Source organism: Microcebus murinus, chromosome 2 (assembly GCF_040939455.1).
Source record: "Microcebus murinus isolate Inina chromosome 2, M.murinus_Inina_mat1.0, whole genome shotgun sequence".
NCBI classification, from domain to species: Eukaryota; Metazoa; Chordata; class Mammalia; order Primates; family Cheirogaleidae; genus Microcebus; species Microcebus murinus.
In genome coordinates, this window is record NC_134105.1 from 114,998,284 (window position 1) to 115,025,743 (window position 27,460).

The 27,460-nt window shown below is 33.4% G+C and overlaps 1 protein-coding gene across 5 annotated transcripts in view; it reads left to right on the plus strand.

The window, feature by feature from the left end:
* The window catches only part of DCAF6 (DDB1 and CUL4 associated factor 6), a 132,466-nt gene that overhangs the window by 85,530 nt on the left and 19,476 nt on the right, over nucleotides 1-27,460 (plus strand). For all 5 annotated transcript variants that reach the window (XM_076000362.1, XM_076000363.1, XM_012783873.3 and 2 more), the window contains 4 exons: nucleotides 3,497-3,614; nucleotides 8,530-8,645; nucleotides 10,101-10,187; nucleotides 10,410-10,737. In XM_076000362.1, the coding sequence (XP_075856477.1) occupies nucleotides 3,497-3,614; nucleotides 8,530-8,645; nucleotides 10,101-10,187; nucleotides 10,410-10,737 (649 nt within the window). The remainder of the gene's footprint in view (nucleotides 1-3,496; nucleotides 3,615-8,529; nucleotides 8,646-10,100; nucleotides 10,188-10,409; nucleotides 10,738-27,460) is intronic.

Genomic DNA, 27,460 nt, shown 5'->3' on the forward strand with positions numbered 1-27,460 from the left:
CATTGTGCTGAGCACACCACAGAAAATTTTCTCCTATAATATTTTCAGAGAAAGAATAAGTAGTTCAATCTGAAAGTGCCCTGTGAAGAAGATATAACATAATTTTCCAGTACTCTGATACCAAAGTGTCAGTTTTGGCTATAAGAACTTCTATCTGTTATATTAATGTTGCTGATATGAATTACTCATTTCTGAGGAATTACAACACCAAAGACTAATTTCTTAATTATAAGTTATTTATCTAAGCAATCTTATTTTCTTCTTTGTAGTCAGATTACTTCCAAGACAGTATAGTAATTAGGAATTTCATATGAAGGGAAACCTATGTAACTAGAGAAAAACAATCCCACTTATTATCATCAGTTCATCATCTGTAAGATGAAGCTGACAATACAGACTACAAAGGTTTGCCAAAAGGGATAATATTAATGTATTTATAATTTATGTATATTCACAGTAATGCTCAATAAATTGTATTATTAATATGATAGTGCTTTTTCTACATAAAGCCATTTGTATGCTTCAGTGAATTGCTAAACCCTAAGGCACTTAAATGAAAATCTACTTGTTAAGCATAATATTTCAGTAATATATATCTGTGCATTATATAAGTAAGGCTTTGAAAAATACAGTTTTTAGAATGTGTTTGCTGATCCAACTTCTATCTAATAGACCAAGTTAGAGAAAATTTAAATGGTTACAAATACTTTTTTCAAATAAAGTAAAAATAAAACAAATTTAATTATTTAGATCTTTAAGGTAGATTTTTCTTAGACATTAGTAGCTTAAAATGTGCATTTTATCACAAACAAATGGTGAATGCATTCATTAGTAGCTCAGGAATCTAATTCCCAAGAAAATTTAACCTGATAGGTTGTATGTGATCAAAGTTAAATTAGGAATAGTAGAATGGAAGAAATAGAATTCTAAACCTCAGGTACATACTCCCATTAATACTGCAGTTGAAGAAACCAAGTTCTGCATAATGGAGTGTTTTTGCCAGACATACTTTATGTACACACTATATGGAAATATTAATAACTAAACTCAGAGTCTGAAGTTTTTATAACAGAAGAATCCATTCTATTTTTATAGTGATGGGCTAGTTTTACAGAAAGCTGATGAGTTCATTAACTTAAATGAACAAATTCTATCAAACCATAATAATTTTATGATTTAATGAATGAATACTACCATATTTTATGTTATTTATAATATGCAGATTACACTCCTGAGAGATTAAATAAGAACTTTATAATAGATAGATACCCTAGGAAGAAAGTTTTAATTATCATTGATCATCTGAGGAAGCTTCTTGCTTTTTGTTGGAGGGGCTAATTCAGATTTATATCTGAATAAAATATTTTTTGCACTGTTCTGATCTCTCTAGTAGCTCTTCATTTACCATATTCCTATAGTTATAGCGTGTAAATATCTGTAACTGTCTCTTTAGTTTTCCTGAAAAAGGAAGTTTTGATATAGTATTTAAATTCCACAAGGCTTCTTATAACTTTTGCTTCCAGGATGGATCTAAGAAATTCAGTCCTACACTTCTCTCACACCCGCTTTTGTTTTTCTATTCCTTTTTTACCTTAAAAGAAAAATAAATAGCAAAATCCTTTATAAAATGTTGTGAGAGTTAACGAACTAAGTAGCTCCAACTCTTGATTTCCCTAAAGATTATCCAATCTTTACCTGTCTAACACCACCAATTCCAGAAGCATAAAAACAGTGACTTAGGCAACAGTGGAATAAAAATCTCAGCAACATAACTAAAGAATAGGGGAAAGCTGTGGACAAATGACTAGCAAACAGGAAATTTTTGAAGGATGGTCAAGGGTAGGACATGTTTTAAAAGTCCTATTCTTAATGATTTTATGTAATCGAAAGACCTGTTAATTCTGTTATCAGAATGCCATTTGGTAAAATATCTCCTCTAAAACAAATGTAATATTGAGTCTTTGAAAGTTGTAACAGGTTGTTAAGTTGTTAATTTATTTCCAGCAACTATTTAAATCAAGAACATAATCATAACAAAAATAGTACAGAAACAAAGTGATTTTACCATTTGGGATATCAGCTTTATATTTAGTGATTCACAGTATTATTTTCAAATAGCAATTAATCTTATAGGATGGATTTCTCATGAGTTACAAGTCAAGATATAAGAATTGATACTCTTGAATTTTGTTATCAGCTTCATTCCTATCTCTTAGGGAACAGTTTTTCTTTTCTTCTACTGTTCTTTATTTGAAGGCTTGTTAATTGTCCTCCCCCAGGGTAAAAGCGAGAGCCAGAGGTTCTATGAGATTGTTTCAATAAGTGCTCCACCATCAATGTAGAATGAAAAAAGATATATAAGTTCTTCATTGCAATAGAAAGTAAACCTAATAATGAAAAATCCTGAGTAATTTTGGTTTTATTAAGTTGTGATTGTTTTATTATTTTTCAAGAGAAGTTTATTTTTAGTACTATTATATCAGTCCTTAAACTGATATCCAGAAAACGATTATCTCAGAGAGTTTTTTTTCTGTAAGCAACTGGCAGAAATGTCACATATTTGATTATGTATCCATTTGTATTCCCTATATATTTTAATGTTTCTCCAAACTATTACTCATCATAAAATGAAAAAATTTTAAAGCCCTATTTAATTTTGTCTTTGAATATCCATGTACTCTTTTTTTTTTGGTGGGGAGGAGGTTTGGCATTCAATTCTCTACATCAATTTATATAAAGTTTCTTGATTTTATTTGTCATTTTAAAAAGATTTTATACATTGAGATAGATATATATCATAGACAGCCCCTATAGACTCTTAAGGTGAAATTGTCTTTTTCATAATTAAGAAACAAATTCCTTGCAAGATTAGTCCAGAAGACAAGCTGAAATATACCAAAATATATGATCTTACAACAAAGAGTGTTTTTTAAAATATCAAAGCACAATAAATTATCTCTTGTCCCCCAGTGAGTACAGGCTATGATCCCTGCCTAAATTACAAATGTATAAATTTGAAAGAATAGAAAAAAATTTATAGTGTTTCATTGTAGCAAAATTAACAACTTGTGGAGACCTTGCATCTTATATATCAGTGTTTCTAAAGGAGCCAGTGTTAGTTATGTTCAACACTCTCTAACAACTGAATAATAATATCATAAGCATTCCATTAAATAAGGGTACCAGTTTGTAACATATGTCATTGCATGTTAATATTCTTTAATTCCCTAATAACTAAATATGGTTCTTAATGTGTATGATTTCCATCTGAAACAAAGGGAATCATGTACACAAAGCTAGAATTTGATGTAGTGCCACTTTGAAATATAAAAAGTGTTTCTGTAACACTTGCCTTCAAACTTTAAATGAGAACCATAACACATGTGAAAAAGAATTATGACAAGGACAACCTAACTAAAGTTTTATAAATTTTAGGAAATGTCATCTTTTTACTGGTTTCAGAGACTTTTTCAAATGTTTTAAACACAATTTTCAGATAACAATAATGAAAAGCTGAGCCCCAAACCAGGGACAGGTGAACCAGTTTTAAGTTTGCACTACAGCACAGAAGGAACAACTACAAGCACAATAAAACTGAACTTTACAGATGAATGGTAAGTTAATATTTTTGTAAAGATGTTCTTAGCCATTTTGTAGGATTGTATTAGATATTCATTTTTAGTACTTCCTCATATTTATGTTTGTTTTGCTATAATGTATTGGTTCTTAAACTTTAGTGTGCTTCAGAATCACTTGGAGAGCTTGTTAAAACACAGATTACTGGACCTCACTCTAAGAATTAGGTTTCGGATGGGGTCTGAGAATTTGCATTCCTAAAAACTTTCCAGGTGATGCTGACGTTGCTCATCATGAGATATTCCTTCTGATAGAAAATGCAAAAGGTAATAATTAATCCCTGTAGACCACTAGTGCAAAAATAACTAACATTTTGGAATGTTTTGCAGTCTTGGTCCTATGTATAGGTAGATATGACTTTTGTTTTGAGTGTTAGAATATAATTTTAATCATACTGAATCTTCTCCCCTGCATTTGTTTGACTTAACTTTATGATAAATATTCCCACATTACTACTTAGTTTTAATAAATATTATTTTACTACCTGTATAATAGTCCATCAAATTACCATCTTTTTACTGTTTTCAGAGACTTTTAAAAATGTTTTAAACACAATTTAAGATAACTGAAAGAAACTATGGTAATAGTTTACTTAACCATAGTTCACTTAATAGCTTACTTAACCAATGCCCATAGTTTACCTAATCATTTTCCTTTAAGGGCAGGAAATTTATTTACCAAATTTTTACCAAATAAGGCTAAAATGAATATCTCTGTTTACAAAGCTTTTTCCTACCTGAATCTTGAAAGATTATTTGAGACATATTCCAGAAATGAACTATATCTAGATGAAAAGATATTGCCAAATTATTTTCAGAAGGATCTTCTTTTAATACATTTCTACCAGAAGCATATGGAAGTACACAATTTACTATCTCCAAGCCAGTGTTCAATATATTCATTTATTTTTAACTTTTACATTTTATTTTAAAATAATTTTAATTTTAATTGATTACTATTAATATTGAACATTTTCTTTTTAATGGTTGTATAGGTTCTTTTTGATGACATTTCTGACTATATTGCTCATTAATCTAGTTGAATCTTACATTTTTAAAACTCAAGCTATATACACTTCTGTTCTTTCCCACTATCTCATCACTTTTTGATTGATACAGTATCCAAAAATTTTATTTAAATTTATTTATAGTAACATATTAATATTAATATATTGACAATATAGCATTTCTTAATATATAATATAATTATATATTAATATAATTATATGCTCTTTGTTAATATATAACTATATCGGTTTTATGATGAATATATTAATTATTTATAATTAATATATTATTATATTAATATATTTGTATATTAATATATGATTGTATGTTATTTGTTAATATATAATATATTATATGTAAATAATATAATATAGTTATATATTATTTATTAATATATAATTAATTATACATCAATATGTGATAATATTAATTTTATTTATTCAAATTCACTGCTTTCCATTTGTGTTTATGTGTATACGTATTTTATATTAAAATCTTTGATTAAGTAGGATTATCAGATATTATTGAATATCTTCTATGTTCCAGGAACTATTCTAGATGCTGGGAATACATCAGTGAAAAAAAACAAACTAATCTCTGCCTTAGTGGAACTTACATGCTAGGTGAATGAGACAAACATTAAATAAAGTGTACTGTATAGGATGTTAGAAGGTACTAAGTACTATGGAAGAAAATAGAATAGGTAAGGGTGATTGGGAACCCTTGGCATTGTTGAGATGGTGACATCGGTCAAAAACTTGAAGGGTGGGAAGGAGTGAGCCATGCATATATCTGGGGGAAGAGCATTCTAGGCAGAGAGAAAGCCAGTGCAAAGACTGAGGCAGAAGCAAACCTAATATGTTCAAGGATCTTTAAAAGACCAGTGTAGCTGGAGTGGAGTGACCAAAGGAAAGAAGGAGAAGGTAAGGTCAGCCAGGAAAAGTGAGGAGGATGTTTAAAAGGGAAAGGGTTATTTCTGGTTGAGAATATGCTGTAGGGAGAAGCCAGGAAGCTAGTTAAGAGGCTATGGCAGTAAGAAAGGTAAGAAGTGGTGTGGCTTGGACAAGGATGGGAGCAGTGGAGGTAGTAAAAAGTGACTGGATTCTATCTAGATAAGTATTTGAAGGTACAGTCAATAGGATCTCTTTATGAGCCCTAATGTTTGACTTTAACATTTAAAATTCATGGTATCTGTGGCCCTTTCTCTTAATACATAATTTAAGATGACCGAAGGTTGTCATACTTATTTATTATGTCTTTTCTATTCCCAAGTTTCTCTACAGAAGGGGGCTGACTTCTTATGAAGAATCCCATCTGAACTTTTTTTTAGAAAAAAATCATTAAGGTCCATTCTTCTTTTCAATGTTACTTTTCCTTCTCTAAACACTAACTATAAATTATATTCTTTCATTCATCAGTTTCTTATTTCTTTGTCCAAAAATTAGCATTTTTTCTGATTATGACAGTATTTGATATTTATTATAAAAAAGAAAAAACCAAAATATTCAAAAAAAGTAGGCAGTCTTTTTCATCTATGCCAGTATGGTGTCTTGGCTTTATTTTAGTTTCTTTGATGACAGATAAAGCAGTAGAACACAGTAGGAACTCAGATTCTGAACTTGACAAACTGTTGAACCTGTCTAAATCTCAGTTTTCTCACTTGAAAATGAGCATAATTAACCTAATTTAAAGGTTTATCATAAGGATTTAATGAGATAATGCAGAGAAAGTACATAACACTTAGCACATTAATTGGCACATGATAGGCCCTAAATAATTGTTAACTATAATTCTCATCTTTTATAAATTGTCTTTCAAATAGTTTGCCCAGTTTTCTACTAAGGTGTTTATCTTTTTATTAATGATTTATTAGTACTATTTATTTATCATAGAACTAAGTGAGGATAATACCATTTTGTCTTTCATTTGTCATAAGTATTTTTCCCAGTTTGGTGTTTGTTTTTCAGTTTACTTATGGTGGTTTTGCTTTATGGTTTCTTCTGTGATCTCATCTTTAGAAAAGGCTTGTTCTTCTCAGAAGTAGGGGAAAAGTTCCTCTTATTTTCCCTTTTATATTTTTTATATCAAAAACTATATATTCCTTCTAGAATTTATTTTCCCATAAAGTATGATGTAGTGGTGTAGCTTTAGTTTTTCCATATGGCTGTTCCTTTGTCCCAGTACCATTTATTGAATAATCGTTTTATTTCTCTGTGATTTGAAATACCATATTAACATATGCTAAATATATTCACTTGGTTACTTTGTCTTTTCCACTAATATTTCTCTATTCCTACTCAGTACCATAATATTTTAATTATCATACTTATACACTGAGCATTTTATTCATGCCTGTATCATAGCTTTCTCAATGGGAAAAAAAGATTTATATATCACATTGTCTTTCCTTTACCAAAATAGCTACTTTTTTTTTCAGGTTAAAAAGATACACGTTCATTGCAAAAGAAAAAAATTCAGTATAAATAATTTGCCTGGAATAATCCTACTGAGATGACATTTAACGCTGGTACATAGCTGTACTGATATTTTTTCTTGCATATATACCCATGTAGATATATGTTCTTATTTAAAATAATATATTATACATGTATGCTCTGTTTAAAAAGTCAGTTCTAGGCCGGGCGCGGTGGCTCACGCCTGTAATCCTAGCACTCTGGGAGGCCGAGACGGGCGGATTGCTCAAGGTCAGGAGTTCAAAACCAGCCTGAGCAAGACCCCGTCTCTACTAAAAATAGAAAGAAATTAATTGGACAACTAAAAATATATATATGAAAAATTAGCCGGGCATGGTGGCACATGCCTGTAGTCCCAGCTACTTGGAAGGCTGAGACAGGAGGATCGCCTGAGCCCAGGAGTTTGAGGTTGCTGTGAGCTAGGCTGATGCCATGGCACTCACTCTAGCCTGGGCAACAAAGTGAGACTCTGTCTCAAAAAAAAAAAAAAGTTCTGTAGTTAGTCTAAAAGAATTTTTATAAAAATCTTGGCAAAAAGTCCATGATAATTTGCATTATTTATTGAGCCACTGGTATTTGTTGGCAATGTTTTTGATGTTAGTGTAACCCTTAAATTAATTTTCTTGTTCACATTTATTTTAAATTTAAGCAATTGCTGCATTTCTATGAATTTAATTTTAATTTCAGTCAGATTGTTATACATTTTCCTCTTTCCCACTCAATCCTTCTTAAAAATATGCCATGATTTATCATAGAATATTAATTGAAAATTATTTATTTAAATTGGCCTAGTATTCTGCTCTAGCCAGAAATGTTAACCAAACTGTGATCATCATCAGGTGGGTATTATAACTAATACAGAAAACATTATACCTCTGCAAAACCATTATTGTCACTCTCCTGCCATATTGAAACCACAAACCAGAACTATAAGTGATCCACAGGAGGCAGTTCAAAAAACCAAAGAAATGGCCAGGCTTTTGTTCAAGTACTAATTTAAAAATAGCCTGGGACAACAAAGTCAAAAAGCATATATGATCAAAGTCTGTAAAACCATTAAGGATTTGGATATGGTGAACCATCTGTAGTGAGTATAAGAAGGGAGATTATTACTGTAATTCACTTAAAATTCAATAAAGAGACATGTAGAAATATATGCTAGATAAGAAAAGCATCAAAGCTGTGAAAAAGCAGTCTTTTTGTATTTTTAAATCTTTTTAGACTAAAGTGTGTTAAAATAGTCATCCTGATTTGTTTAAAATGGTATTTCCAAATACCATTAAAATAATAAATCCTATATTTGTATTCTGAATTTTTTGATCGGCTTCTCTAGTTGTAAAGTGTAAAAATTATCCCAAAAGTTCATATTTATTAACTTTTTGGTGGAACCACTTATCTTGTTTTGATGATAGGAGCAGTATAGCCTCAAGTTCTAGAGGAAATGGGAGCCATTGCAAATCTGAGGGTCAGGAGGAATCCTTGGTCCCACAGAGCTCAGTGCAACCACCAGAAGGAGACAGTGAAACAAGTAAGATGTTTTGCTTAACCCCAGTGTTCTATTTTTTCTGTTCCCTTTGATGCTGCATTTTTGTTTCTTGTTTTTCATAAATTACTTTTGCTTCTGTAGTCCAGCTGTTACATTGATAAACAGCAGATACAAAAGATAGGGACCTTAAGCAGTTACGGTGGGACAACACAATGAAGCACAATCTGCGCTGTGGACACAATGGATGGGGTGGTCATTATACTGCAAATGGGTGAGATGTAAATGTTAGTTTGAATTGTCTTGGCCATTTTATACCAAACAGTGAAATCCACAGTATTTGTCTTGATTCTTTCAAAGAGTATAGGTGGTTCATGTAGGGGGAAAAAAGCATAAAATCTAAAAAGGTTATGAATGTATCTATTTCATACATGAAGTGCCATTTAGGGAATTGTTCAGAACCGTTTCTTAGTATTAATAGAATATTTTTACATGACCATTATATGAAATTTAGTGTCTAGCACAGGCACTAGAACATAGTAGATGTTCAGTAATGCCTGATAAATGAAGAAACAAATGAATTCTATTTAATGAATTCTTATTAAATGAATAGTTCATACCTCCTCCATATAACAGAGTTCAGAATTAAATATGTATCAGACAACTGTCTAGTAAGCAAATATCCAATTAGGAGCCAAAAGACCAATCTTTTATGAGTCATACAGTTAAATTCCAGAATTAAATATTTTTAGTGGCCAAAATAGAATTTATGGTATGGTCAACTTTACCATTTGTTCATGACAGTTTAGATTTACCAAATGCATGATAATGGGGCAGAAAAATACTCAGTTTTAAGTTAGATTTTGGGAAGGTTAGAAAAAAACAAGATGAAGTAATGTCAGCTGTGAGGGGTATCTAAAGCAGGGATTCTTCACATACAGTTCACGAAGTTCAATATCTGTACTTGGTGAAGAGACAGTTAACCTATCCATCCATGATAATGTTTATACAATTTTGTGTGCAAATACATATTTGCATTGTGCTAGGGAGAGGTTTTATCTGAATGTCAAAGGTTTCTATGATCCAGAAAGGGTTAAGAACCATTTATAGTCCATAGGAAAGCTGGAGTATTAAGTTAATGTTTACTTTTCTAAAAAAATTTGTATTTAATGATACATCCAGTCTTCTGCATTAACCAACCTCAGACTGGAAATATCAAACAAAAAAATTTAAAATAACAATGCAACAATGAAAAATAACACAAATTTAAAAACCAACAGTATAACAACTATGTACATAGCATTTACATTGTATTAGGTATTATAAATAATATAGAGATGATTTAAAGTATACCAGAGAACATGCATAGATTATATGCAAATACAGCACCATTCTATGTAAGGGACTTGAGCATCCACAGATTTCAGTATCCACAGGGGTCTTGGAACAAATGACCCATGATGGATAGTGATGGACAACTATAATTTGATTTATTTCCAGAAGCTCCTGAAGAATCATTAGAGGATGTGACAAAATATCAGGAAGGTGCATCTGCAGAAAGCCCAGTTCAGAACCATATAGACATAGGTGAGTTGCACCCTTTAGATAATTGTTTCATGTGGGGAAATAAAAAGCCTCAGTCTATGTTAGTCTCTCCAGAGTTAGAGGCCATTTTCAAATAGATGTGTTGTGGAATTTTCCTCTCCTTAGAGGGGAATTAGACATCATGTTAGAAATGTCAGTTCCTAAATTAGGTTAAATAGTTAATGTTGCCCACTTGACCTTGTTAACTACTTTATTTACTGACAGCACAATCAGATGAGTTCACAACAGAGCCATTGGATTCCAGCTCTGGAGAAAAGAATGACCTCAATCTTGATAACCCTTGTGGAGTTCCAGAAGAATCCACTTTGTCTGAAAAAGGCAAAGAACCAGAAACCTCAGATCAGACTAGCACTGAGAGTGCTACCAATGAAAATACCACCAATCCCGAGGCTCAGTCCCAAACAGAAGCCATTGGGCTTTCAGCTCACGAGGAAACATCAGCCAGGGACTCTGCTCTCCAGGACACAGACGACAGTGATGATGACCCCGTCCTGATCCCAGGTGCAAGGTATCGAGCAGGACCTGGTGATAGGTTGGTAAATTTTTAATTAACATGAACTGTAAAATCATATTTCACAAGGATTTGTTTGAAGTCACATAAGGGAGTATCTCCATTTTTGACAGTTGCTTCCTGTTAGGGTGCTTTAGTCTTATAAACCCAGATAATTTTTACACTGTAAGTGATTTCATATAATACATTCTTTGAGCAAACTGTGCATTAAGAGGGCAATAAAAAGTCTTCATTGCCCTGTGTCTCACTGAGGCTTGCTTTTCAGTTTACAGATCGAGAGAAAGGAATGTTGAGAATGATCAACAGGTTATTTATGGAGTCAAGGTTATATTTAGCTGTCAGATTTATCCTGTAGATATCCTGGTGTTTATCAGTTTTGGTTTTGTTTTAATTTTTATTTTTCTACTTTTCTATTGACCCTGGATTAAGTTAGCATGATAATAGTTCTCTCTCTGAGAACAATATGTTTTTCTTTGATTTCTACTAAATTTAGTGACTCAATTTAGAAAATGAAAAATTATACCAAATTAAATAAGTATTATAGCTATAATAAAGAATTGAATTGCCAACATGTTTATATAGTTTTCCATTTTTTATTTTATCCTTGATCACAAGGAGACATTTTATTTGTTAGGAGATAAAATAAATCTTTCAAAGTATACTGCATTCCTTACTTAATAGAAAACTATTTCTATAATTAGCACCATCATATCTTGTAAGTTTTCTCCTCTTCCAGAGAATCTGGTTTTATCTTTAAAATCCTAATTCACATAGAAATAAGGTTCTGTTTGAATTGTTTTGCATATTTCTGTGCTGAGTATACTGTTGCTCATAAAATATTCTGAAGTTTCTGTGAACTGAAAAATAAAAGGAAAACATTAATTTATCATTAAAGAATGGCAATGTTGTTTAATAGTTAAGAGCATAATGATGACTTTGAATACTGATTTCACCACTTACCAGCAGTGTTTTCTTATTCAAATTACTTAATTGACTTAAAGGTTCAGTTTCCTTTTCTGAAAATGGGATTGTGATTATCTAGAATGATTGTAATAATTTTGTTAAAATCAATCAGTCAAATCAATCATGATGTCAGCTGGCTCACATTGATAGCACTAAATACACTAAATACAGCCACCATTTGGTGGCTGTATTAAACAACCAAGATATTCTATGTTACTACTTCGATTTTAAAAAGGAATTACAATTAAATTGTCTTGAGGGATAGATTGACAGAGTACAAGCAAAAATCCTGAACAGGATGGCTTGCAGTTCAGTGAAACTGCCTTTTCTTAACTTCAAGAGGGTATGAATCTTCCTTCAGTCATATTTAGGAAATGTTTACTTTGCAACATGGCACTGTTTTAAAATATAAAGCAAGTAATCTTTCTCCATATTTGTACATAGAGATTAATCAAACATCTTTTTTTGCCTGCCACATATTAATCCTCAGCATTCTTAATATATATTTTAGACAAGTAAAATTTACATTTCTTTCCAAACCCAGAACCTTAGAATGTCATTACCACTTAATGTATATAGATAAGGCTAGCAAGCATAGCACAATATGAAAATCAGACTGAGAGTTTCAAAACCCCAGGGTAGAAAGCTAGGTTCTAAAATTAATTTTGTACATTTATGGCCTTCTATTTATATAAGTAAGTGTATGTCTTTTTTTGTTTGTTTGTTTTTACTGTATTTAAGTAGCAGAACATGATACTGAGGTTATAACTGAAAATAAAATTTAAGTATCCAATTTCTAGTAAAATGTACCATCACTTTCCAGGTACATTTGTTTAAATAAGAAATTATATATTTTTAATGGATATTAGCTTACACTTTCAGAAAATCTTAATTATTTAGCAGCTTCTATTAGGCTAATTATAACACCTTTATGCCAAGCAGAGGAAACCAAGGTGCTAAAGAAGGATTTAAACATAGTAGTGTAACAGTGAGAGGATTCGGGGAGATACTGGGTCCTAAGAATCCAGAAACTATAATATCTTTCTTTAGAGCTTTATCATTTACTTATCATTTTCATAATACTTAGATGATTTATATGTTATAGGGATTCTCCTAGGGTTTGGATCTCCTGCTAAGTGGTCACCTGATAGCCTCATTGACTCAGGAAACCCAGATGCTGAATTAGATTAGCAGAATCTTTTAGAAAAAAGGTAATCGGGACAACAACCCAGAACTGACCTTACTTCATGCATTTATTCTTAAATTCATACTTTGATGGTTAGATCTAGATTCAAAACCACTCTGGGTCCACATTCACTTCCCTGATTTTTTTAAATTAAATATTATTTAATATTCTATACACTCAGTTTGGGTATTCAGCCTTAGTTTATCCTATATATTATTTTGTTTTATAGGACATAGTAATAAAATTATGGAATAGTAATATAAGAATAATAAAATTCCTGCCCTTTGAGAAAGTCAGTAATTTATTAGAGAAAGAACAACAAATACATAAGCCATTTATAAGAACATGAAAAACAGGTTTAATATATTAAATCAAATAGTTATTTACATATACATATATATAAATATATATGTATATATACACAGGTGAGTCTAAAGTGATTAGAGTGACTGTTTCACAATTATGTCAATTTTCCTTTGAGATTTGTGTCATTTCCTGGCTTTTTACCAAAAATTTGTAAATGGTAAAAAAATCTTCCCTGAGTTTTGTCTAAATAATTTTTATAGTTCCTAACTTCTTTTGTACCATCCTGATTTAATTTGAACTACCTGTATAAAGTATACTTTTAATACTTCTGCACCTTTGTAAGGATCATTGAGACTATTTCCAGTTTATCTTCTCTATTGGGAGGGATAGGTATGTTGTCTTTTATTCAAAAGAGGAAAGTTTAGGAAATTTTGCTTCCTAAGAACATGAAAATGGGCTGGGCACGGTGGCTCACACTTGTAATCCCAGTGCTTTGGGAGGCCAAGGTGGAAAGATCACTTGAGCCCGGGAGTTCTAGCTTGGGTGACAGAGAAGACTCTCTTTAAAAAAAAGAAGAAAAAAGAATCATTTACTAGCTTGTGATCTTGGAGAATTTCTGTTTCCAAAGAGGCCACGGGTTCTGAAGCTCTACTGTAAAAGTCATACCGTTTGGTTCTTAGAGTCCAAGAATATATTAATGGCTGAAATGCCCAACTAAGAAGATGCATGTCTTAAAGGTCTCTCTGTGCTGCCATTTGTAAATCCCAGTTTGTATTTTTTTAGTCCTAAAATTCAATATGATAAAAATATATACTTAATTAAATTTGTACTTTAATTTATAAGAACTATATAGTGAATCTCATTTTTTACCCCAAATTTAATTTTTAAAATGAAACTTAAAAAGCATATAAAGCTAAGTCATTTTTGACACAGATTACTAAAAATATCAAAACAGTTCTTTGCAATACAGAGTAATGATTTTTTAAAAAATATTTGGATTCTTGTAATTTGGTTAAATAAATATGACCCAAGTTTTCACTTTTGTGCTGAGATCAAGCATGAAAAAGAAATGTCTTAGAAAATAAAGGCCTTAACAATTAACATAGGTATTTTTAAATGGAATGCCCCGCTCATTAACTGAGGCAAGTCTATATAAATATAACTGGAACTCGGCTGGGCACAGTGGCTCACAGCCTATAATCCTAGCACTCTGGGAGATTGAGGCAGGCGGATTGCTCGAGGTCAGGAGTTCAAAACCAGCCTGAGCAAGAACAAGATGAGACCCCGTCTCTACTATAAATAGAGAGAAATTAATTGGCCAACTAATATATATAGAAAAAATTAGCCGGGCAGGGTGGCGCATGCCTGTAGTCCCAGCTACTCGGGAGGCTGAGGCAGCAGGATTGCTTGAGCCCAGGAGTTGGAGGTTGCTGTGAGCTAGGCTGACGTCACGGCACTCACTCTAGCCTGGGCAACAAAGAGAGTCGGCCTCAAAAAAAAATAATTAATAAATAAATAAATAAAACTGGAACTCTCTGTAGCTGAGGTCAGCAGACTTTACTTTTAAAGAGCCAGATATTAAATATTTTAGGCTTTGCTAGCCAAGAGGCAACGTGGAGTTCATTATGTGGTGTTTATATAACCATTAAAAATGTAACCATTTAAAAAATGTAAAAACTATTCTTAGCCTAAAGTTCATTACAAAAATAGCTGGCCAAGATTTAGCCATGAGCCATAGTTTGCTTATCCCTGCTCCCGTAATAAATCAGTCTTAAAGAAAGAATCCAAGCTATTAATATAATCTATGGTAAAATTCTACTGGCAGAAATCCAAAGTTTAAAACAATGAAATCCATAAATCACCACATATTTAGGTTCACTTTAACTTTGTCTAAGGCAATAACATAGAATATCAAATGGAAAATAAATTTTAAAAAGAAATAAAAATATGCTCTCTAATTATGGTATAAAAAACAATAAATAAAATTAGTATGTGTATCCCTCGGGGATATTATATAATGGATTTAGAAACCTAAATATGTGCCCTTGGAATGAAAGGAGAGTGGTTAGGTTTTCTATTTAGATGTTCTTCATATAAATTTTTTTCACAGTTGCAAATCTGCTGTAAAGTAAATGGTATGATGGCTTGGCTGGTAGCTCTTCCTCTTCCTAAATCCAAAAGGAAAACTAAATTGCCCTTGGAAGCCTCTAAGAAAGCTTCCTGAAGAAGTCCTCACATAGTCTTGAATAGTTTTTAGTTATAGCTTCAGTTAAGATGCTCTAACAAATTTTTCCCTAAAGATTAAGGATATTAATCTTATATTGCCTGTTAATCAGTTTTTAAAAGTATTATTTGCATCGAAATTTGGTTCCATCTACCTACTCTGGACTTTGTGGAACATGGCCTTCACTTTTAAAGCCAAATTCTTTGTACTGTAAATTTGCCAGCATTTATTTAGTCATCATTATAACCACTCTTTCTAGATTTCTCATGATTCCAGTTTACTCTTTATTAAAGAAAATTGCAGAGAAAAATAAAGTAATCAAAGAGAAAAAAACTGGGCTCCTAAGGAGTTAAAATCCTTGTTATTCTTCGCTTGCTTGTCTTGTGGTTAGCCCAAATGAGTCAGCTTGGGACTTAATTATTTATTTCCCAAAGAGCAGTTCAGTCCTGAGGAGCATAAAATAGGTGTTCCAGTGGATGGTATTCAGAATGAGTCAGTGCAGTTCCCCATACTGTGACAGGATTAGGTTCTTATTTAGTTAGTTAGTTAGTTATGAATGAATGAATGACAAAGTCTCCCTCTGTTGCCTTGGATAGAGTATAGTGGTATCATTGTACCTCACTGCAACCTCAAATTCCTGGGCTCAGGTGATCCTCCTGCCGCAGCCTTCTGAGTAGCTGGGACTACAGGCACAGGCTACCACATCCAGCTCATTTTTTTATTTTTAGTAGAGATGAGGTCTGGCTCTTGCTCAGGGTGGTCCTAACTCCTGAGCTCAAGCAATCCTCCTGCCTCAGCCTCCCAGTGTGCTAGGATTACAGCCACCATGCCTTGCCAGGTTCTAATTTATTTAAAAGACAAAAGGGATTAAGTGCAATATCTTCTTTCTATTCTGTCTTCAGTGAGTGTTTCTGAATTTCTTAATTTCTTCATGTAATACCCTAACTCACAAAGAGAAACAAAAGTTCTTTTAGATTGAGATGATTGATGATGAAAGTGATGACCTTAATGCTTTAAATATTTGGTTCTTTGAAGTCTTTATCAGTGATTTCAGTTATTGTGTTCCCTTCACTAGATTTAATATCAGAGGAACAACAATAGGTGATAGAATAATGAGGTAATTCAGTATATTCCTTCATTATTTTATTTTTTCTTTATGGTGGATTTGCCAGGTCCTCTTTTGCCACAGCTAACCACCTTTCCTATTAACAGTTAATACTTCCTTTGAACTTGCTGAACTCTAAGTGCTAAGCATTATAAAGCAGGTTGCTTTCCACAAACTATATTTAGCTGCATGCACTGCATGGGGATAGAATGAAAAGAAATTTCCTGTGTGCAGATATAACTGATGTTCACTTCAAATGTGTCATATGACAGAGTAACTATAATATGAAATAATGTGCTTTAAATGTCAGTTTCTTCCTTTGAATACTTTGTTGAAGAATGCAATTTGTGTTTTTTTAAAAACTTGATTGGTATAAAAATTAGCAACTTTTTGTTATTCAGAAGCTCCTTTTCCTTGATATCAATAATGAAAAATGGACTTGAATCTAATTCTGTGCATAGGTTTAAGGTTCTGATTTTTGAAAAAAGACCGTTTTCTTATAAATAGCTTAATAATTTAAGAGTGTCATATCAAGATGATTTATATCCCTCAAACACTCCTCTAATTTGAAGTCTGACAATTAAGTACATTTTTTAGTAGATCTTTAAAGTGAACTTCAGTCCCATCAGTCACCAACCAATCTTGTACTTAATTCTAGTGGCATATTTATGTTATCTACTATTCAGTTTCTATTAACAAAACAAAGTGAAACAGAAAATATAACATAAGCAACAATCAGAAATGTAAACTTGGCAGAGTTTCCCCATGGGAAATACAGAAATAATGAAATAAGCCAAAAAATTTTTATAGATGTATAGAAATTCCTGGTTAACCATTCTCAGAAGGATTCCCATAGAAAAGTCTCAAACCTGTTTTTGCTCTTATGCTGGTGTTTTTAGGCTGTTTTAACATTAAGGTATATCTGAAGTACCTTTTTGCAAATTAGTCTATTATAGTTATCACTTTCTGGTTAAATGGCAGTACAATGGAATTTGTTTCAGGGCTTTGATTTTCTGATTTATACTTTTTATTCTGAGTACTCAAAGCTGGTTTCTGCATTTGCAATGAAAATTGTGACTAAAAAGTACCATGTTTTAAATGAGTTTTAGAAAAGCTGAAACATTGAAGTGGAGATCATTAGGAACTGATAAACACTGGTAAAACAGAAAATGTGACACTTACCTTCCCTTAGAGTAAATGAGATTAGACTATTTTTCTCTACGTCAGTTATTTCTTATATAGAAATTATCTTGGGAAACTTCTAATAATAAAGCAGTATTTTCCTGATATTGAACACACATTTGTTCTGCTTCCCCTTTTAGCAGTTGAGAATGCTCAAGGAATGTCAAGCTCTGCTTAAGATAAATAAAATTACAAAAATATAATTATCACATATTATCTCTACTGCCCATGTAACTAGTCTTCATTAGAGACTGTTTTGCAGTGTTTTGTGAATGTGTCTTACTATAATCCACTAAGATTCTGAATGACAGGTGCCTTATTATCTATTTCTGTCATTCCCTACTCTGCATTCTACTATTATTACCTCACCACTTCTCACCTGGTTTACTGAAACAGTCCTCCAAATCCCTCTAGTCTCACTTTCAGGGGCTTTCCATTGTCCATGATCTAGAAAACCCCAGCTTCTTTGTCTGGTATACAGGACACTTCATATTATGGCTGCTGCCAAGATTTACTCATGCTGTCTATGTCAGCCATATTTGGAGTGTCACTGAATACATTCAGAAGACTATTGGAGTTCTCCAAGTAGATTATACTGCTTTAAACCTGCATATCTTCACCTGCTGTGAACCCTGTAACTGAAGTAATCTCCCATCATCATCATTTGGGTCACCTCATCTTTCAATATTTATTTTAAGCTACCTTTTTTTGAAACTTTCTGGCCCATATATTCCATAATTACCTATAACACTTTATTTTACATGTGTATGTTTTCCTATGTAAGAATCTGTAAGCACCTTTAAGGCCAGTATATACATGATACAGAAATAAAAGTTGGCAAAGACATCTTTTTTTCAAAAACTCTAGCTAACTAAATTTTTATTCATATTCTTAGATGATCTGGCTTTTTGTTTTCTTCCTCTGCTTCCTGTAAGTTAAATAAGAGGCCTATGAATTATTGTTTCAGGAGTCTCACAACCTCCTCACACACTTGATGACTTGCTATAAGGACTCACAGGATTCAAAATCTATGGTTTGTTATGGCAAGGAGAAAAGACACATCAGACAGAATGGAAAAATTCAGGCACAGCCTTCCAGCATTCTCCTTTACAGAATGTGCTCCTTCCTTTAGTGATAAAATGCAGTTAACACTGGTGTGGTGTTTCTGGCCGGATGTGGGGACTCACACCTGTATTCCTAGCACTCTGGGAGGCAGAAGTGGGAGGATTGCTTGAGGTCAGGAGTTTGAGACAAAACTGAGCAAGAGCGAGACCCCATCTCTACTAAAAATAGAAAGAAATTAGCCAGTCATGGTGGCACATGCCTGTGGTCCCAGGTACTTGGGAGGCTGAGGCAGGAGGATTGCTTGAGCCCAGGATTTTGAGGTTGCTGTGAGTTAGGCTGACGCCATGGCACTCCCGAGCCCAACAACAGAGCAAGACTCTGTCTCAAAAAAAAAGAAAAAACAAAAAAATGTGTGTAGTGTTTCTGCCCCGGGAAACCAGCCTATGACTTACAGTCCAGGGTGTTTACTGGGGGCTGGTCATGTAGGCATCTTCTCCTCTGCACCCAACCACAATTACCTAAATTCTAGACCCAGAAGTAAAGGATATGTTCACCATAAATCACATTATTTTTACAGACAGTCTAAGCAGATTGGTACAGCAGGGTCAGCGTCTCAGGCAGGCAAAACAATGAGAACATTCCAAAAGTCAAGTTCCCAGATGCCAGCCAAGGGCCTGCTTTTTAAGCAGACCTTTTAAAGATAACCACATCAGGCCTGCTGTTCCTTACCTTTGTTTACTAATACATTATAAGGCAGAGAATCTAGTTGTCTCCCTCCCCATCCCCTAAAGAGCAGAAACAGCAAGATATTCTCCAGCAACCCATCTGCCTCACTTATTTCAGATACTTGTGTTGAAATGACAGAAATTCTGACATACAGACCTTCCCGGTTGGTAAGGGAAGATGATAGATGATATCATGCTAGATGATAACACTAACATGGTGTCTTAGTCCATTTTCTGTTGCTTATAACAGAATACCTGAAACCGAGTAATTTATAAAGAAAAGAAATTTATTTTTTAGTTAATGGAGTCTGAGAAGTCCAAGGTCAAGGAGCCACAATTGGTAAGAGCCTTCTTGCTGGTAGGGAACCTGCAGAGTCCCAGGGTGACACAGGCAATCATGGTGAGGGAGCCGAGCATGCTGTGTGCTGAGGTATCTCTCTCTTCTTAAAAAACCCTATTCCCACTCCCATTATAACCCATTAATTCATGAATGGATTAATTCCATGAGAGCAGAGCCCTCATGATGCAGTCACCTCTTAAAGGCCTCTTAAGTTTCAACATGAGTTTTGGAGGAGAAATTCAATCCATAGCACATGGCTTTTACTATAAAACAAGTACTTTAAAGCACTTTGCAGTGTTATTTTTCAGAAAACAGTTAACATTTTTCTGAACTCTTATAGATTCAGTTGGATGGTAAACACTTTTTTAAGTTTATAATTTAAATTTATATTTTAGCTTAACCTTGTCTGAATAATCACAAGTTCTAAATTAGAAGGTTCAAATTAATGAGGTTTCTTTTCTAAAAACCACTAAGCCAAAATAAGAAAAATGTATATGTAGTATACATTTTAAAACTTATTAGTTTTAAACTTGGTATACTAAAGAACAATGGTACTCAGAATTAAAATGAGAATTTCCAGTAAGGCATAAATAAATGGATTTAATTTATTCTTTACTTTTAATATCTTTTTCTTTCTTAAATATCCCTGGGGATTGCTTCTTTTACATATATCCATAGCAGCTTTGGCTCTTGTACCAAAGTTTCATAGCTGTTATGAGGGTGAAGACATTGAAATGTAGTAATTGTCATAGAAACTCTCCTGTTGAAGGGGATGGTGGTGAGAATAGCTTCCCTATGTTTATAAGAACCTAATTCTTGGTTAGGCGCAGTGGGTCATTCCTGTAATTCTAGCGCTCTGGGAGGCCAAGGCAGGAGGATAGCTCAAGGTCAAGAGTTTGAGACCAGCCTGAGCAAGACCCTGTCTCTACTAAAAAAAACACAAAGAAATTAGCTGGACAACTAAAAATATATAGAAAAAATTAGCCAGGCATGGTGGGTCGTGCCTGTCGTCCCAGCTACTCAGGAGGCTGAGGCAGAAGAATTGCTTAAGCCCAGAAGTTTGAGGTTGCTATGAGCTAGGCTGACGCCACAGCACTCTAGCCCAGGCAACAGAGTGAGACTCTTGTCTCAAAAAAAACCCTAATTCTTTAATCCTAGCACTCTGGGAGGCCAAGGCGGGCGGATGGCTCAACGTCAGGAGTTCGGAAACCATCCTGAGCAAGAGCTAGACCTCGTCTCTACTATAAATAGAAGGAAATTAATTGGCCAACTAATATATATATATAGAAACAATTAGCCGGGCATGGTGGCGCATGCCTGTAGTCCCAGCTACTCAGGAGGCTGAGGCAGCAGGATTGCTTGAGCCCAGGAGTTTGAGATTGCTGTGAGCTAGGCTGACGCCACGGCACTCACCCTAGCCTGAGCAATAAAGCGAGACTCTGTCTCAAAAAGAAAAAAAGAACCTAATTCTTCAGTCTTTGAATTGAAAAAATCAAGTTCAAGTTTTGCATAATAAATGCAAACTCAATTTATTTTTGTGTGGAAGAATTTAATTATGAAATTAGAAAAGTAAAGGTTACTGTTGTCCAAAGTGTTCTGATACTCTAAATTGTGGTCACAGAATTTGGGAAATACTACCTTGTGCAGACCTTTTTTTGAGATTCACAATGCACATTAGCATAATAAAACCTCTGAGAAGACTTGTAGTAAAGAAACCTGTTTGGCTTTGTTTAGTCCCTCATATTCAACACTTGTTTGATAATAAACTTATTTTGTGGCATATCTGTGAAAATCCCAAAGTTTAAGAAATGTTCTCCTTCCAGATCATTCTAACTATATTCTAAACCGTGCATATCCAGTTCATGAGAAACCTACACTAGGAGGCTGTCTGATTTTCCCTTAGCTTTTTACACCTGCACAGCAAAGAATTTCTTTCTACATATTAATTCAAAACTCGCCTGTTGAAATTCTAGTCATGTCCTCATATTCTACCCTCGGTACAGTTTCCTTAGTATATTAACCTTGTTTGACTAACTGAATTACCCCTTAAGTCATTTCATTCCAGGTTAAATAAATCCATTTTCTCATGATCTTTGATTCACTATTTTTTCTGCCCTAAAAATTCTTTGTTTTCCTGTAAGCTATTTTAATAACACCTATAATATCAGTTAATTTGTGCCACTCTACCTGTATATAATGGTATTTTATAAAAGGGCTTACCAGGCCAGGCATGGTGACTCAAGCCTGTAATCCTAGCACTCTGGGAGGCCGAGACTGGCGGATCGCTTGAGGTCAGGAGTTCGAAACCAGCCTGAGCAAGAGGGAAACCCCATCTCTACTATAAGTAGAAATTAATTGGCCAACTAATATATATAGAAAAAATTAGCCGGGCATGGTGGCGCATGCCTGTAGTCCCAGCTACTCGGGAGGCTGAGGCAGGAGGATCGCTTAAGCCTAGGAGTTTGAGGTTGCTGTGACTGAGGCTGACACCACGGCACTCATTCTAGCCTGAGGAACAAAGCAAGACTCTGTCTCAAAAAAAAGGGGGGGCGGAGGGGGGCTTACCAACTTGAAAATAGTAAACAAAGTAATTCATATTTTATATTTTTAATGCTGTTTAATGGATTTCTGCTTAATAATTTAGACTAGTTCTTTCAGTGACAATTTAGTATTTTTTAAAATGGGGTTTATAGACTATTACTGATTCATATAACTTACTTCATAATTTAACTTTGGAGTTACCTTTTGAAATTTTGCTGATCATTTAGAAACAAGAGTTTTCTAGAATATGCAATGTTACAAATAAAACATAAAGTCAAGAGTCTAGGTTTTGTTTTTATAGGTCGATTGTATGTCCTTCAGATTTACTTTTTTCTCTATTAAATGTTTCTTCAAATAGAATAACTAGTAACCTTGAGCTGTTTTGTTGTTGCTTTGAAATTCCTGGATGAATCAATTTTGTATCTATTATTTTATTCACTCAGTAAATCCATTATGTGTCTATACTCTGGTGAGTGCTGGTGATAATGAAAACATAGCTGTGCCCTCCATGAGCTTTCATTTCAGTGGGATAAACAGAAACCATATATATAATTATAGTATAGTAAATGCAGTAACAGCGCTTTGCATGAGTTATGAGAATATTAAGAACTCCTAAACTAATTGGAGGAGGGGGAGAATTGTATTTTAATTCGTGGTTTGTGATACACTTATCATTGTTACTTCATGCTTACCTCTTTTTCTTTCTTTCTCTATTTAGTGATATCATAAATATCCATGAACCTACCACCCAACCCAAGAACTAGAAAACTAGCTATGATTTAAATCAACTATTCTCTTCCTTATTCTGTCCACCTACCCACTGCACTCTTCTGAATGTTATGTTTATCATACCTTGCTTTAAAAAACAAAACAGGCCAGGTGTGGTGGCCTGTAATCCTAGCATTCTGGCAGGCTGAGGCAAGAGGATCACTTGAGGCCAGTAGTTTGAGACCAGCCTGAGCAAAAAGCAAGACCCCATCTCTACAAAAAAAAAAAAAAAAATAGAAAAAGTAGCTAGGCATGGTGGCATCACTTGAGCCCAGGAGTTTGAGATCACAGCTGTGATGATGCCCACCCATATTCTACCCTGGGAAACAGAACAAGAACATTTGTCTCAAAAAGTAAAAAAATAAACAAAAATTAAAAATAAAACATTATCATATAAACATAAATGCCAAAACAACATATTATTTATGTTGCTTTACCCACTTTTGAACTTTATTTAAAAAATTGATATCATACTGTATGTGGGACTGGGACTTGCTTTTTTTTCCCCTCAAACATTATCTTACTAAGATTCATCCATGTTGTTATATATAGCTGTTGCTCAATCATTTTCACTGCTCTCTAATAATCCATGTGTCAATATACTATGATTTATCCATTTTCCTGTTAATGGACATTTAGGTTGTTTCTAGTTTCTGCTATTGTTGGTAGTGCTGCTTTGAGCATTCTGAAATACTTCTGATACAAAGTTTTTCTTGGGTATATACCTAGGAATAGAATGTTTAATTTCACAAAATAATTTCAAATTATTTTCTAAAGTGAGAGTGTAAATTAGTATAATAACTAGCATTATTTTTTAAAAAATCACATTTGTCCACATCACTAATACTCGTTTTTGTCATTCATATATATATATTTTTTTTTTTCCTTTTTTCTTTTTCTTTAGAGAACTCAAGCTGTGGGGGATCACATTTCTTGATTTTGCTAATTGGATATACATATCTCATGGTCTTGATATTCATTTCTCTATTTATAAATGAGATTATACATCTCATGTTTTTCAGCTATATCTGGTTTTCTACTGGGTGGTTTAATTTATTTAATTTTTTTATTGATTTCTAGGAAATCCTTACTACATTTTTTTTTTTTTTTTTTTTTTTTTTTTTTTGAGACAGAGTCTCACTTTGTTGCCCAGGCTAGAGTGAGTGCCGTGGCGTCAGCCTAGCTCACAGCAACCTCAAACTCCTGGGCTCGAGTGATCCTTCTGCCTCAGCCTCCCGGGTAGCTGGGACTACAGGCATGCGCCACCATGCCCGGCTAATTTTTTTATATATATATATCAGTTGGCCAATTAATTTCTTTCTATTTATAGTAGAGACGGGGTCTCGCTCAGGCTGGTTTTGAACTCCTGACCTCGAGCAATCCGCCCGCCTCGGCCTCCCAAGAGCTAGGATTACAGGCGTGAGCCACAGCGCCCGGCCCTTACTACATTTTTGATACTGATTCACTATCATTTATAAGGGTTAAAATAGTTTTTACAATTTGTGATTTTTTTTTCACTTTCTTCAGGCTGTCTTTTGATGAGCCATTCTTAATTTTAATTTAGTTAAAATTTATCAGTCTTTTATGCTTATCACTTTTATTTACATAATTTTTACTACCCTGGAATGAAAACAAATGTCTGTTTTGCTTTTGACATTTAAGTCATCAATTCATTAAATCATTCACTGATTTTTGTATATGATGTATATGTGTACCCTTCCCCACCCCATTTAAGTAGTTCTTTTTTCCCCTGATCATTTATTAAATGTTGAATTTCTCCACAGGAAATTGATCCTCTATTATTTCTATTAATTATCTTATAGATTCTTCTGAGGTTTTTTAATGTAGTCATATAGTCTGCAAATGTAAGTTTTCTTTCCTCTTCATTTTTATTATTTTCTGACTGTACCAGCTAATGATGATAGTAGATATCACATCTTGTTCCTGATTTGAAAATACCTTTATTCATCTATTTAGGGTGTGTTAGGGTTTTTGTATTAACAGATATTGTTTATCAGGTCAGGGATGTTCCTTTCTGTCTTAGTATACCAACAGTTCTTATCATGAATAGGTGTTGATTTTAATCAAATACATTTTTTCAATCTGTTGAATTACCGTATTTTTTCTCCTTTAACCTGCTAATGTAGTGAATAACCTTATTAATGTTGAACCATCTTTATGTTCCTGGGATAAACCTAACTTGGCAATGATGTATTACTTTTTAATACCTTGAATTTGATTTGCTAATATTTAGTGAAGGATTTTTGCATCCATATTCTGAGTGAATTTCGTTTCTTATATTTTCATGGTCTGTTTTTGGTAAAAAGTTATGCTGGCCTCAGAGAATGAGTAGGAAAATATTTCCTCTTTTTTTTGTCTCTGGCAGAGTTTGTATAAGATCAGGATGGCTGGGCATAGTGGTTCACGCCTAGAATCCCAATACTTTGAGAGGCCCAGGTGGGAGGATTGTATGAAGCCAGGAGTTCGACCAGTCTGGGCAACATAACAAGACCCCGTCTTTACAAAAAAAAAGAAAGAAAAAATAGCCAGGCACGATGGCACATACCCATAGTCCTAGCTACTGTGGAGACTGAGTCAGAAGGATCACTTTGCTTGAGCTCAGGAGTTCAAGGCTGCAGTGAGCTATAATCACAACACAGCACTCCAGCCTGGGTGACAGAGCAAGACCCTGTCTCTTTAAAAAAAAAGAAAAGACAGGTTGGGCACAGTGGCTCATGCCTGTAATCCTAGCACTCTGAGAGGTCAAGGCAGATGGATTGTTTGAGCTCAGGAGTTCAAGGCCAGTGTGAGCAAGAGCGAGACCTCATCTCTCCTAAAAGTAGAAAGAAATTAGCTGGACAACTAAAAATATATATAAAAAAATTAGCTGGGCATGGTGGCACATGCCTATAGTCCCAGCTACTTGGGAAGCTGAGGCAGGAGGATCACTTGAGCCAGGAGTTTGAGGTTGCCATGAGTTAGGCTAACACCACAGCACTCCAGCCCGGGCAACAGAGTGAGACTCTGTCTCAGAAAAAAAGAAAAGACAAAAAAGGATTGTAAAGATCTTTTCTTTGAAAGTTTATTTGTAGATCCTACCTAAAAAACCAGCTGAGCCTGGTGTTTTCTTTGGTAAGGTTTCTAAGTATTATTTCACTTCTTTAATAGTTATAGGACTATTTGAACTATCTATTTCATCTTTAGTCACTTTTAGGAGCTGTTTCATTTTTTGAATTTGTCAATTTATGTAATTTTTCAAATTTATTATAGTATTGTCTTTTTAATTTCTACTGTGTCTTTAGTTATAGCCGCCTTTTCATTCATAACATTGTTTTAGTCCCCTTCATTTTTTTCTTTATAAATCATAGCAGAACCCTATATTGTTCTTCCCAAAGAAACAACTTTTGGCTTTATAGATTCTCTAATATATGTTAACCTTTTCATTTTTATTTCCGTTTTTTTCTTTATTACATCCTTCCATTCTTTAAGATTATTTTGTGGTTGTTTTCCAACTTCTTAGGTTGTACATATTCAGCTTTTTTTGTCATTAACATCTAATTTGTGGTCAGAGAATATAGTTGACTTGAGACCTAATTTTTGAAATTTATAGAAACTGCCTTTGTGGCCTTGTGCATGATAAATTGATGAATGTTTCATGGGTCCTTGAAAAGAATATAATTATAATTCTTGGGTGTAGAATTTTATATATGACCATTGAATTAAGCTTGTTAAATTGTGTTATTCAAATCATCTATGTATTTTTGATGGTTTTTTTTTTTTTTTTTGGCCAACTGGACTTACAGGTGTCTTGAAATCTCCATTATAATGGTGGCTTTCTCTAATTCCTGTGGTTCTGTCATTTTCTTTTTTTGCGTATTTTTAGGCTATTTTTATTGGGTGCATATACATTAAACTGTTATATCTTTTGAGTGAATTTAACTTAGTAAAGTTTTAACTCAGTAAACTTTTCTCTATCCTTAGTGCTTTTTAATTTTAGTGTTTTTTGTGTGATTATGCCACCTTGATTAGTATTAATATTTGCCACAATATCTTTTTGTTTGAAACTTTTCCTTGTCCTCATGCTTTAGTTTATTTTATTTTTATGTTTTTATTTCAGCATATTATGGGGGTACAAATGTTAAGGTCACGTATATTGCCTTTGATCTGTCATGCTTTAAATGTGTTCTATACAATCTCTTTTTTTCCATAGGCAAATTTGGTCTATTTAAATATAGCTATATTTGAACTTATTTCTAATTTTGTACTTCTAATTATCATATTTCTCATATTTCTTTTTTTTTCTTTTTCTGATTTTCTTCTTTCTTTTATTCTCCTTCTT